At 32.1% G+C, this 13,253-nt stretch overlaps 3 protein-coding genes and 1 long non-coding RNA gene across 10 annotated transcripts; 2 read left to right on the forward strand and 2 right to left on the reverse strand.

The window, feature by feature from the left end:
• Positions 1–189: 189 nt before the first annotated feature.
• Positions 190–4,113, reverse strand: sturkopf. 3 transcript variants are annotated; one of them, XM_053752994.2, is made up of 3 exons: positions 3,977–4,113; positions 2,982–3,210; positions 190–2,523 (listed from the first exon to the last, which is right to left on the reverse strand). In XM_053752994.2, exons 2-3 carry the CDS (start codon positions 3,166–3,168, stop codon positions 1,814–1,816), a joined length of 897 nt encoding a protein of 298 aa, XP_053608969.1. In that variant the 5' UTR covers positions 3,169–3,210; positions 3,977–4,113; the 3' UTR covers positions 190–1,813. The 3 variants fall into 3 exon arrangements, with proteins under 3 accessions (XP_053608969.1, XP_053608964.1, XP_053608976.1); XM_053752989.2 differs by lacking the exon at positions 3,977–4,113 and adding an exon at positions 3,576–3,732; XM_053753001.2 differs by lacking the exon at positions 3,977–4,113 and adding an exon at positions 3,572–3,715.
• Positions 4,114–4,152: 39 nt separating this feature from the next.
• Positions 4,153–6,006, forward strand: LOC128674495 (low molecular weight phosphotyrosine protein phosphatase-like). 4 transcript variants are annotated; one of them, XM_053753029.1, is made up of 5 exons: positions 4,153–4,401; positions 4,513–4,623; positions 4,716–4,903; positions 5,045–5,206; positions 5,878–6,006. In XM_053753029.1, exons 2-5 carry the CDS (start codon positions 4,614–4,616, stop codon positions 5,974–5,976), a joined length of 459 nt encoding a protein of 152 aa, XP_053609004.1. In that variant the 5' UTR covers positions 4,153–4,401; positions 4,513–4,613; the 3' UTR covers positions 5,977–6,006. The 4 variants fall into 4 exon arrangements, with proteins under 4 accessions (XP_053609004.1, XP_053609003.1, XP_053609021.1 ...); XM_053753028.1 differs by lacking the exon at positions 4,513–4,623; XM_053753046.1 differs by lacking the exon at positions 4,513–4,623 and having other exon boundaries at positions 4,153–4,317.
• LOC128674521 (uncharacterized) lies at positions 5,978–7,677 on the reverse strand. The gene is made up of 2 exons (XR_008405168.1): positions 7,087–7,677; positions 5,978–6,489 (listed from the first exon to the last, which is right to left on the reverse strand). It is a non-coding gene; the product is annotated as an uncharacterized LOC128674521 (long non-coding RNA).
• A 2,754-nt stretch (positions 7,678–10,431) lies between these two features.
• On the forward strand, positions 10,432–13,140 carry LOC128679953 (uncharacterized). Of its 2 annotated transcripts, XM_053762506.1 has the most exons (6): positions 10,432–10,617; positions 10,778–10,939; positions 11,267–11,455; positions 11,822–12,146; positions 12,408–12,678; positions 12,846–13,140. In XM_053762506.1, exons 2-6 carry the CDS (start codon positions 10,823–10,825, stop codon positions 13,120–13,122), a joined length of 1,179 nt encoding a protein of 392 aa, XP_053618481.1. In that variant the 5' UTR covers positions 10,432–10,617; positions 10,778–10,822; the 3' UTR covers positions 13,123–13,140. The 2 variants fall into 2 exon arrangements, with proteins under 2 accessions (XP_053618481.1, XP_053618500.1); XM_053762525.2 differs by lacking the exon at positions 12,846–13,140 and having other exon boundaries at positions 10,434–10,617; positions 11,822–11,908; positions 12,408–12,578.
• The last annotated feature ends 113 nt before the right edge of the window (positions 13,141–13,253 follow it).

Here is a 13,253-nt window from a genome sequence, read left to right on the forward strand (position 1 = left end):
TTTAATTGTACTGTATTGTTTTTTTAACACTTTTATGAGAAATGTTTGTAATTTTGTACACATCATTTTCACAGTGAAATTATTTTAAGTTAATGGACCTTACTGAGGCTTTGTTATGAATACAAACTCTTAGATTTACTAAAACAGGTTATTATGATGCTAGATAGGTTGATATAAAAGAAAGACTGATTTTATCAATGGAACTTAAAAGTTTTATGATTGATAACTGTCTCAAATGTGCATCATCGTCAACAAATACCTAATATGTAGCCATTTTTTATTTTTACACTTTGTCTATAATCTAATCGGAATCTCTGTTTTTATGCTTAAACATATACAGGTATAATGCTGTTCAAGGAATGTTTTATTTATTATACTATTATTTATAAACATATTATCACTTACAAAGAATATAATAATAGTAAGTTAAAAAAATAGGAACTTCTACATCATTATTATTCATTGTAATCGTTTACTATTGATATAGAGATCAATATTGAATAAAAAACTTTTTTATAAAACTTTCTCAATCATGCCACTTTGACCACAGTTAAATTACTGTACCTACTTTATAGTAATTTTATTCTTCTAGTGTTTTGAGCGAGATATAATTTAGTTAACATCAGGTGAGGAGAAATGGATAAGACTGACATGCTTCTCCGACCCCACATATTGTGGGATAAGAGTAGGCGGATGATTAGGATGAGAGTCATTATAAATGGCAAAAGTCACTCGTCCATTATTATGAATGTAATGTTCTCAAGACATGATCACGTAAATTATCTGAAGTCTCGCTAACTCTGCCTCTGTAGATATATATTTATACCTATAAAACGCTTTATGTACCTACGGTGTTATGCAAATGTTACAGTGAATAATAATAAATGTAGAAAAGTCAAACAAAATGTCAGCCTTGTGTATGAATTATTTCTTAGTTTTTCAACTAAGAAATTTTAGCATTAGCATTTACACGATATTTTAATAAATTGGTAAATACATAGTTCTACCAAAGACTATATACATCGTGAAATAACAATCTAGCTATACCTAGTATTTATTCTGCTGTTGTATATGAAGTTTAAATGCATAACCAGTAGCTTCATATAATTTTGCAAACCTAAATGTAGATAACAAACATTTACATATTAAAGTACCCTTGGTTTGAATCCTTTGATTATTAAATAAGCTATATTTTGGTGTATTACAAACAAGATTATGAATTCCACTTTTCATCCAAATTATACTAAAGCAATCTAACATGAAAGCTTTTATTGATGGCTACATACATGAACATTAATATGGCATATAAAAAAAACAACTGCCTCTTCAAGTGCCATTACTTTTATAATGAAAATAATCATACCCAAAATACTCCCTTGTTTTTTTTGTGTGTACTTACGTAGTAAAATGTATGGTTGAAAATATAAGATAAATTTGTTTTATTGGTATCAATAACTATTCATGTGACATGTGCAAACCCCTGTTGTCACTGTGTGGAATATAGAGTTGAATTAATTATTTATATTATTTCCATGCAGTGATCCAGCCAGTTTTCAATGTCACTTGCTTGGTGGTTGTATAGATAATGTATAATATTACTAAATGTAACATGTAACATAATTTTTAATAAATTAAAGTGCACATATCTTCAATAATGATTTATATTGCCTACTGCAGCTTAGATATTAGCAAAATGCTAGAAAGGAGATGAGAAGTTTGAATGAATGTGTAATTCTTGCTATCACTTGTGCTTTGTGTAACTAGACAAACCAATACTCTTTCATCTCTTTTCAAGATTTCACAAATTCCCATATTATGTTTTATTTCTAATAAATTCTGCCACCAAACCCGCAACTTGTTCTGAGGATCTTAACACAAAAGCATGATCAACACCAACAAGCGTCATTTGGAGATGTGGCTCAAATTGCTTCAAGTCTTCCATGTAGCTTACTGGTGCCCACCCATCTCTGTCACTGTATATAACATTAGTAATAGATTTAATTTTATCAATGCCACTTTTGTTTAATTCCTTAACATTAGCCATTTCATCATATGCCAAAAATATCATTTTCTCAAAGCTACTTGGGCTTAAAAACTTATTTACCATATCATTATATGACGAGGGTAGCTTATTCCAATAAATATAAACATCAATAAAAAAAGAACGAACTACTTGAGGTAAAATATGAATCAAATTAATAAAAAACATTAGTAAAACATGTATTCTAGACAAAAATTTAGTAATAAATTTTCCATTAGGAGCTACTGCCATTTTTTGAATAGTTGGAAATAATAAATTTATTGATACTATTCTGTCAATCAATGTGGAATGTTTATTTAGCATTTCGATAATCATCCACGAACCTATTGAATGGCCAATAAGGTGTATACGGCAATTCTTATCTATACTTTCATTAATAAAGTTGAACTTATGCTCTACTTGACCTTGAAGGGAGTATAAATGTTCTTGATTTTTCAAAACAAGATCCTTTTCGTTTGGAATAACATCATGTCCAGCCTGACCTAAAACAAAAAGTAAAAAATCAATCATATACTAGCTAACTGTCCTTCCGCATAGGCTTAGCTCAGAGACTGTTGTGTTGTCTCTGAGCTAGAAAACTATAAAGATATAATAAGTATTATAAATTAAACAGTGAACATACATAACTGTAGAAAACTAATTTATTTTTTGAGGTATTTCCCTACTTCATTTGGTTGGCATCCATACTTCTTATGTAGCAGCTTTAGGTTCAAAAGAAATATTATAATATCTACCTAACTATCATTCATATCAATCATCCTTACTATATATAAGCAATCTTTAGGAATCACACTAGGTACCTATTAGCGAACCAATACCGTACAAAAACCAGTCCCATAGTTTTTGAGTTTATCGCGTTCATAAAGACAGACACGACAGAGAGACTTCTTTTAATAATATGTAAGATTATGTATAAATTTGTAAAAAAATAAGTACTTACCAATGACACACATGGGTAATCCTGTTAACTTGTGCAACTCTAATGCAAAATCAATGTAAAAATCTGGTAAACCAGGATTTCCAGAAATACACACTATCACCTCTCCTCCAGCACATGTTAATGGGTTTCCCCAAGTCAAAATACGAGTTGCCACAGAGTTTAAAGTTTTCACGACTTCGGAGTACATTGTATAAAATATTATTTCACTTTGCTATCCTTATAGGCGATTCTGAAAATTTCATAGGAAATTCACTTGATGACTTGAATTTAGGTACTTAAGTAAATTATTGTGATTATTATTTGGACTTTGCTTGTTTGTCTTGGTATGATAGGAGTAGGTAATACTGTTCTGTACGTTTATGTTATTGTTGATTAAATAAGTTAGGTAAGTAGGTAGGTAGAACTGCTGAACTAGGTAGGTATTTTTTTAAAGTATCATGGCTCCATCGTTCGCCAAAACGATGATTTTGCCAACGTCAAGGTTGAGATTGACACGGAATATAATATGTTGGATACCTAAAATATCAATATTGAAACACGGTTCAGTGTATAACCTAAAGTATAATTGCATATAAATATATTAGACATACATACGGCTATAGGGGAGAGTAAAAAAAAAATTATAAGTACATATTATTATTTTGTATAAAAATAGGTATACTATCGATTAGTATTACTAGTAGGTATTGCACTTCTTCAACACTATAACTACAACTGCAACCAGTCGGTTCGGAAATCAGTAAAGCGCTATTCACGCATTTCCGGGTCAGGACGTGTTCCGAGTTATCAATTTCAGTGTTACTGTCAGGGGACGTGCCATCCGTCACCCGCATTCACACCTAACAGGGAAATCCGTGTCAGTGTATGTGTAATCAGTGTATCCCTTAAGATATTTTTTCTCTTAGAATTCAAATAATGTGGATTAGAAAGATCGTAAAGTTTATTATTCTGTCGAACAAGTTTTATCAACCTTTCGGTGTTCATTTTGTACTTACTTTAAAAATCGGATAGCACTGTCAGATCGTCCGCGCCTCACAGCGAGCTCCGGGACACAGACGATCCGGATGTGCCTGACACGAAACTGTGTGAACGAGTGTATATGTACTTTACCGATTTTTTAGCCGTCCCTGACGGAACACGGCAGGGACAGGAACCCGGAAATGTGTAAATAGCCCCTTATTGGCTGTGAGACTGACGGCGGCGTGACAGCTAGTAATATTCTTATCTATGCTGACGGCTCATCGATTGATTGGATCGAATTTATTCTTTCTTTATATTCACTTATCTTAAAGTTTTTAGTTCTTATTAGTAGGTAGGTTTTTAAGCCTAGCCTGTGGTAAAATACTTTGAATTATTTACAAGTATAAACATTTGTGTAAGATGTCAAACAATAAAAAGAAAGCTCTTTTCATTTGCCTTGGTAGGTAATAAATGCATTCCGTTTTTCTAACATAATTTGTAGTTTACGCACTTATTAGCTATTAATAAAGCCAATTACTACTTACCCGCTGTTCCCGTCCGATGCTGGTAGAAGCGACTACCTAACCTACAAAGAGCTGTTATCAGGGAAGATACCTATACCTGCCAGTGGTCTGAATACTAAGGATGCCGAAGTCTGAGTTGGAGTAGAAAATGTATGAAGGCGAGTCCTGGGACAAACTAACGTCTTACGGCTGAGGAAGTAACGTGAAAACACTCTATGAGTAATAAGAACATAATTGTTTTCTGTTACAGGTAATATATGTAGATCACCAATAGCTGAAGGAGTCTTTCAAAAAACTGTAAATGAAATGGGTCTAGGTGATGAGTGGGACATAGATAGTGCCGCCATAGGTGGTTGGCATGTGGGGAATCCACCAGATACTAGGGCTTTGGACACTATGAAGAAACACAATGTCCCTTACAGCAATCATGCAAGACAAGTGAGTCTTGGCATTGGCACATAAGATTGTAGCATAATAATATGAAAATGCAAAAATGAATATGAAAATAAATGTTTGATAGGTACTTAATAGAACTAAAAATATGTCCATACATGACAATTTTAATTATTTTGTTACCAGATAATAACTGAGGATTTTCAACAATATGATTACATATTTGGTATGGATGAATCAAATATGAAAGATCTAAGTAAAAGGGCTCCAAAAGGTTGCAAAGCTAAATTACTTCTATTTGGAGACTTCGATCCTAAGGGTGAAAGAATCATCAGGGATCCTTATTATGTATGTATCTAGTTTTCAGAAATCATGTTTTATTATAATTAAAAATAATCATTGTTACTCTTTAACTGCACAATCAGCATATCACTTTTTAGTTGCATAATTATGACACAATGCTGTTTCAGTGATTTAAAATGCTCATATACCTAATGCACGAATTTGTTAGTCTTAATACAAAGGAATACACTTATTATGTAGCTATCCAATTTAACAGAAAGGGAAGACTTTTGCCCGCAGCCATCCCAATGCTGGACAAGTCTTCCTTTTCTGTTCCAACCACTTCTTAGGTCGAAAGTTTGTCAGACAATTTCATCCTCTACTTGTATGTATTTATGTAATACTAGCTGCACTTTAAGTCTTTGTGTTATTACAGGTTTTATTCTACCCATGTACCAAATTACATACCAATCAGTCCAGTATATTTTGTATGAAAGAGTAACAAACATACATACACACATAGTAGGACTAGTGGCCCATCCTGGCTTAGCTCAGGCAAAATCATAATAAATTATTCCTCAGGAATCACACTATTGGTGAAAACCATACAAAAATAGTCTGGTAGTTTCGGAGTTTATTGCATTGATACAGATAGACATAACAAGGGTTCTTTTTATAATATGGAAGGAATATAGATACTGAATAAAATTTAACCAAAGTCAGTATTATTTTCACAGGACAGTGACTCAAAAGGTTTTGAAAAGTGCTACCAACAGTCATTGAGATGTTCCAAAGGATTTCTGGAACATGTTCAAAAGGAAAATGAAAGTGTGTAAATAAAAAAAAATATATATTTTATTATTACATTCTTGTGTATCTTTTGCAACACCACTGAAATCATGTAGTGCTAAGTCCTTGGTTACCCACTACTATTTCAAAATTGTGCAGTTTTGTAATAGAGTCCAATGATGAATCATAAGTATCCTCTAAAAGACTTTCAGTCAAACATGTCCTCATAAAGCTATAGTGAGATTGCAAGTCTTTATACATGAAGAAATTGAGAAGCCAAAGCAATGTTGAGTCAGAACAATTGCTTTCTATACATTTCAGGCATGTTATGTCTCCTTGATTAAGTACACCTTCAGTTATAAGTATTTTTTCTCCATAGCTTAATTCTTTTGTTTTTTCTAATACAGTTTGTTCATTAATGGTAGAATAAAGGACAGGTTTCCAAATATCTGCCAATTCTTTTTTTTTGTTGAGATACTTTATAAGCCAAGGAAATTGAAGCTTGTCAAAGCGTCTATCATTCTTATATGCTGGGATATCTGGAGTTTCAACATAATGACCTGAAAATATTAAATAGTGTCAGTGTTATTTATGTGCGGCATTCCTAGCAAAAGGGTACCACGGGCATATTCTTGTTTCGGAGATACCTAAGTATTTGAGATTTTGTGAAAAAAGTGGAAGACTGGCTTTTAGCCATCTTAATGTTGTTGCATTTCGATCTTAATGTTGTTACATGCAAAGGGGTACGTTTTCGTACAATAAATATCTCTAATCATGTAGGTACACATCGCGAGATAATTGCAATTGTATGTTTAGTAACTAGAACCATATGGAATTAAAATGAACAATTGTTTTATTCTAAACAAACAATTGTCTTATTTTATTAAAAAGAAATTTCATAGATCACATTTACAAAAATCTAATTGTTGGAAAATAGACAACAGTTTAAACTGTAGTTAGATTTTTTCCAATAAATATGAATAAAGTTAATTGTTTTTTAATTTCATATGGTCAACCATAACTATCTAAATACAGCCATATCTCAATACCACCCAAATGGTAGCTCCTAAACGCTTGGAATGCTACATTGTTAAGCGGCAAAGCATATACCTAAGAACCTATCACAAATATGTAATAGATCGAATTACAAAACCTACTTGGAAATTCATCGTCGCTCTCTAAATCCTCTTCTAATTGTCTGAGATTTTTCAACATTGCGTTTTGCTTTTTTGTTTACACACCACTACGTCTGTACCTATTACGCCTGCTGTAGATCTGTAGTGTAGGTACCTACCTACCTTTTTTATATTATCGTATACGCTACAGTATATAGTATGTAGGTACCTAAGTGTCCATTGATATTGATAGTGTCGTATACGTATCACCCCGGCCAGAACAAAAAATAAATAACCTGTAAACACCCCCAGTGTTGCCAACTTAGTGGATTTTCACTAAAACTTGTATTTTCGCTGTCATTTATAGTGGACAAACATTGCTTTTAGTGTTTGGTTTACGGTTTTTATATCAGAAATCTACTAGTAAATAAGTCAAATCAATACATTTAATAAAACAGTAGAAAATCCTGTATATTGAATACATTTACATAAAAATAAAATTAGGCGATAGAGTCACAGCAACAAAGAATTTGAAAAAAAAATCTGTTCACGCTAAACTTCGGAACTACTGGACAGATTTGAATGATTTTTTTTTTGTTATATAGCTATTAAGACTGGGCAACATATAGGGTATAAATTATTTTGAAAACTGGAACACAAAGTGGATGGAGAACAATGATGGTACAGCTAAACTATAGGAAATATTGAAATGATGCCTTAACAAAAGTTATTCAGCCTGATGAGTATTTTCTGTTAAGATATAAAAATCGAAGATCTGGAACACCTAATGTAGACCCAGGATGGTGCAGCTAAACTATAGGGAATATAGAAATTACGATTTAACATAAATTGTTCAGTCTGATGAGCATTTTCTGTTGAGGTATAAACATCGAAGTTCTGGAACAACTGAAGAAGAGTCATAATAGTTCAGCTAAACTATAGAAAGTATACTTTTTCAGTCTGATTAGCATCTTCTGTTTGTCTAGGTATCGTTACATTTGTAGTTTTGACTCCTTACCAAACTTACTTTTCGGCCACGCGAACGAAGTCGCATGTATCAGCTAGTTATTAATAAATTTAGTGAGATGCCTAGTTACAACCAGGGTGACCTGTCAAATTTTAATAAAACGTCCAATTAGGTTGTCGAATAACGATTCAATATAGGTACCTAATTTTATACAAATTATATGTGTAGGTATGTGCTTATTTTGAAAAATATATAAATTATATCGATTTTTTTATTTAATATAATAAAATTTACAGAGCCAAAAAACACAATCACCGCACCGCACCGTTAATGCACTGCAACCATAAAAAACTAACTATAACTATATAAACTGACTAAAAGAAAGAAAGAAAAGAAAGAAATCATTTATTCGGCAAACACATAAAATCCAAACATACAAAAGAGTATTATTATAATTAAGAATAATTTTTAATTTTGTTCATTTGATTTGGTGATTTATTTGTTGTTTACTAGCGGCCCATCCCGGCTTCGCTCGGGTAAAAATATAATGAATTATACACCGAAACCTTCCTCAGGAAACACGCTATCTCTTGGTGAAACCCGTATGAAAATTCGTAGTTTATCGCGAATAGACAGAAGACGCGAAACTTTGTTTTATAATATGTAAGGATTTCATAGTTTTAAATATTTTCTTACATTGCAAAGTTAGTATTATTATTTTCAGTTTGAGGTTCTTGAGTAACATATAGGTATATATAATGATATTTTGTATGTAATTTACATACATGTAAATTACATACAAAATATCATTATATATAACACCTAAGTTTTACTGTTAGCAACACTGGTTTACCAGGGGAACGGTGAGCATAGATTTAAAAAGTTGCAATCCACCATTTAAAACAACCAGGAACCACTAACAATAACAAAAACGGTCGTTTTTGTTAGGTTAGGTTCCTGGGCCCCACGCGCGTGAGGCTGTGAGTACGGATTTAGTAAGTACTTCGTAGGAGTACCTACTAATTCCATGGCTGTGGGTGACACTTCAATGATCTTAAATCACTTCTGAGGATCCCTGTTCATAGAATTAGTGTACTCCGGAGTACCTACTATTATTGTGTAGTATTGTTTTTTCTCAAACTACCGATAGTCTATCGAAAAGCCGCCATCGATAGTTCATTATTTATAGGGCATATTACGTTTGCGTAATATGCGTATTGCTTAGCGCAGATGACGATACTGGTACAATTAAGGTACACAAACATTGCCAATGGAGACAAAAAGCGCCAATTTTCAATATTGTTGCAGATTTATGACCAAAAATACCTTCTACGCAATCGTGGTGCGAGTTTAAAGGAAAAAGGAAGGATTTAGTGGGTTATTGAATAGGCTTTTAGAACACAAAGTCTTAAATACAAAACGAATTTGCTAAATGATTCAAGTCTATTATAAAACACAATACCTTTATTATAATTTTGAACTCTATTGATATCACATTGCACTTTTTGTGGATCCCAATTCCACAAAAAGTGCAATGTGATATCAATAGATCGATGTATATTGTTTTTGATCTGTGCTTGCTACTCAAATAGGTGGTGGGGTAGCTACTCAACGCTAGATGGCGCGTACGGACCAAGCGTTATACGATTTTAGATTTTGTCACAGTGGAATACAAGTAATTTTTCATTCACACTAATATTTTTTTCGAGTTCATTGGAAATATTTATTACCGAAATATAAAATCATGATATTCAAAGTAAATAGCGATTTACCGATGATAGAAAATACCAGATCGTAATAAGTTCTTAGTACCACAAGTGTTTTTGCACTCTAGAACAGAACATCGAGTCATTATGTGTTTTTTTTTGTAATCGAACATGCCGGATACCGGCATTACATAAGGTTAGCAACCACGAAGCGACTGCGTGTGGGCTGGACTGAGTCAAGTCTCCCTAGACTTAACTTTGGCACGCACGCTCCGCCCTCACGTCCGTATCCCATAGTTTTCGAAGTTTTTTATCTTATGGAAAACGATTTTTCCCAATATTTCAACACCCGATTATACTACATTGTTGTATATTTTCATAAACGAATGCCTACATAATGAGGATTAATAAAGTACTCTAAAATGTTTAATGACATAGCAAAAGGCGGCAACGCTTTAGTGTACCTAACATTGTTAGGCTAACAATATACAATATACAGTACTGTACTGGCGTGGCGGGATAAATGTGCGAGATAATACTCTCTATTGACTGTCGAGCACTGAAATCAAAGACAAAGAAAACTAGCAAAAAAATTGAAAATCAAACTCAAGCTTTTGATTTAATGGCTCTATGGGCTTTGATCCCTTTGCCATTCCAAATGGATAAAAGAAACAAAAAAAAAAGGTTTTGATTTAGGGTTGGCCGAATAGGGAGAAAATATCGATATATATCATATTTTTCAAATGTATCGTAATGACTAAAAGATATCGATATTTTGATATAGGCTTAGATTGATTAGGCTTATGTATATAAGCAACATGCTACTATGGAATTAGTAGGTGTACTGTACTACGTACAAATTACTTATTAAAATCATTATCATTACAAAAAATAGCTGAGGTAGGTAATCGTATCTTTGTCTTGTTTACGTTACCTTTCTCATTCTTAACAATATGTAAGGTATGTTTTGTGACTTGCTTGATTTTGGTCATCGTATAGTATAACCTCAATCTCAGAATTCTTTGCTTGCACCGATATTTTTCAATTCTTTCGGATCTAGGTCGAGACAACTAAGGGAATGCTTAATTAAGAACATTGCGGGAAAATGATTGATCAGTTGTATGAAGATGTCAAAGATATAGACTCAAATGAGCCTTCGGCTATGGAAAAGATTCTGGAATACCTAATTACACTCAATGATGATGATGAGAAATACATGACGGTTTGTAAATTTTCTTTAAACTTCTACAATAATTAGTATTAAGGGACAGGTTCAGTTGTCTAGTCAGTAGAAATAATAAAATAAATCCATCATGTGTGCTTGTTAAACTTCTCATTTTTCTAAGTAAATCTGAAGAGACCAGGTTTCAAAGAGACACTTCTATCATGAAATAGAATGCAACAAGTTAGTGTAATGATGACAAGCATAGTGATGACACATACAGATCAATTTTAATAGTATAAGAGTAGGGTATCAAAATACTGGCAAATATTAGCAAAATCATTAGGAATAAAAAATATGTAATAATTTAGTACTTATTTGTTATAGTTGTTAGTGGAAACAATAAGTGATAAAGAAATATATTGGGAACGGCCATGGTATCAAATGTCGAAAAGTTTGACTAGGCCCTTGAAGCATTTGAGTAATAATGAACAAGCCGCTGAGGCATATAAATTGGATACCTTGAACTCAGATGAAGTTGCTTTGGTGAATAAAAACTGGCGTAAATTCATTAAGGTTTGTAAGTTTTATTTTTTTCAAACTCATGTGGACATTTGGCTACACCCTCATTAAAATTTGAGAATTCAACATTCATGTCTACTTCAATTCAAAACAAATTTTATCAAAATCTGTTAATATATTTTCCAAGATGCTGTAATAAATTTATAATACTATTATATTCTAATTTGTTATAAATATTTATCCTAAATAACAAAATTTATTATTGAATAAGATTCTTTGCCACTTTATCAGGTGTTCAAATATTTTTAAGAGTGATGTGGTAACAAACTTACTTTTATTATTTCACTAAATTCACATTTATTAATATTTACATTTATAATATTAGTTACGATAATTATAACTTTTTGATATTGTTTTTAGAAGTATAAAGTTCCTGATAAACCATTAAGTTTTGCTAGATGGAGAAACAAACAAAACAATAGAAATCCTACAGCACCTGAGGAAAAAGTACGTCTTTTTATAACAGCATATTTAGCTCGTGGTCTAGAGAGAACCCTTTATCAAGTATATAAGCATGTTGTAACAAGTTATGGAGCTCCTGTCAAAGGATTTTATACTTATAAGGAGGAGAAAATTATGGAAATATGCTTTCAAAACGACCCTCGGAATGCAGTGCCAATATGTGCCATGGTTCTTGGTAGAGAGCCAAGAGGCTTATACAATAAACTAAAAATAAGTCTTCATGGTAAATATTGTGATTGTATCATTTTTAGGATTCCGTTTGTTTCATAATTCTGAAAAGAACCTCAGAAATGAACCTTGGAAAAGAATTCAATATTTTTTCTTTTAAATAAAACAACACTTTCAACATTTTATAGCTTACAAATTTTTACGGAACCCTCGGTGCGCAAGTCTCTTCCAACCATTTTATTATATGTCTGATTTCAAATTATTGAAAGAAATTTTAAGAGTTTACAAAGATTCCCCTTAATGCTTTCTATTATAGGTAAACACTTATTGGAAAAGAAAAAAATGAAAGGGAAATGGACACTAGACAAGGCTAATATGTTTTTAAAATTATTGATGAAACACACTAACCTTCCTCTGGAAGAGCTAAAGAACAGAAGGTTTGGAAAAGATGTTTGGCTGAAAGTGGAAGAAGAGTTTGGACATCACTATATATATTTACAAAAATTCTGGGAGAGAAGCCTTCACATTCAATTATTTGTTAAGGATCATGTTAGTTTAAGGAGATTAAGAAAGAAAATTTACAAAAAGTAAGTGTGAATTTATTCAGTAGGCAATTGGCATGTTAGTTAATAGTAGATATCACATTCTAACTTTGAATTCATAGAAATTTGTGGCTTCACAAGAAAGTAATTTTTAAGTTCATACTCTTTGGCTTTATTTTTATTATATTAAAAAAAAATACTTATTGTTGCAGATTGAAGAAGTCTCCATATAAAGTTTGGAGTGATATTCGGTGGAAAGAATTGCTAAAGAAATTCCCAGATGGATATACCCATTTTTTTATATACAGAGTTGCTTATCAAGGTCTTCGTGGGTTGCCAGAATATTTAAAAATGCCTTTATCTAAAGTTCTTGACCATGGTTTTGATAATTTAATAAAATTCAGCTATCATTATGATAAAATATTGAAAAACCTTATTTTAGATGAAAATGGTGATTTAACAGTAGCAATGCGTCATAATGAGAAATAAATATATTTTTAGAAACAATGATTAATTTTCAGTACCTATTTATTTGAAATATATCTAGAAGTTCCCTGGCAGAAAGTTCTGCCTGCGCAACTTGAATAATGCCCATAATGAGAGCAATGTGCTAATTGACC

Source organism: Plodia interpunctella, chromosome 2 (assembly GCF_027563975.2).
Source record: "Plodia interpunctella isolate USDA-ARS_2022_Savannah chromosome 2, ilPloInte3.2, whole genome shotgun sequence".
In the NCBI taxonomy this organism is placed as follows: domain Eukaryota; kingdom Metazoa; phylum Arthropoda; class Insecta; order Lepidoptera; family Pyralidae; genus Plodia; species Plodia interpunctella.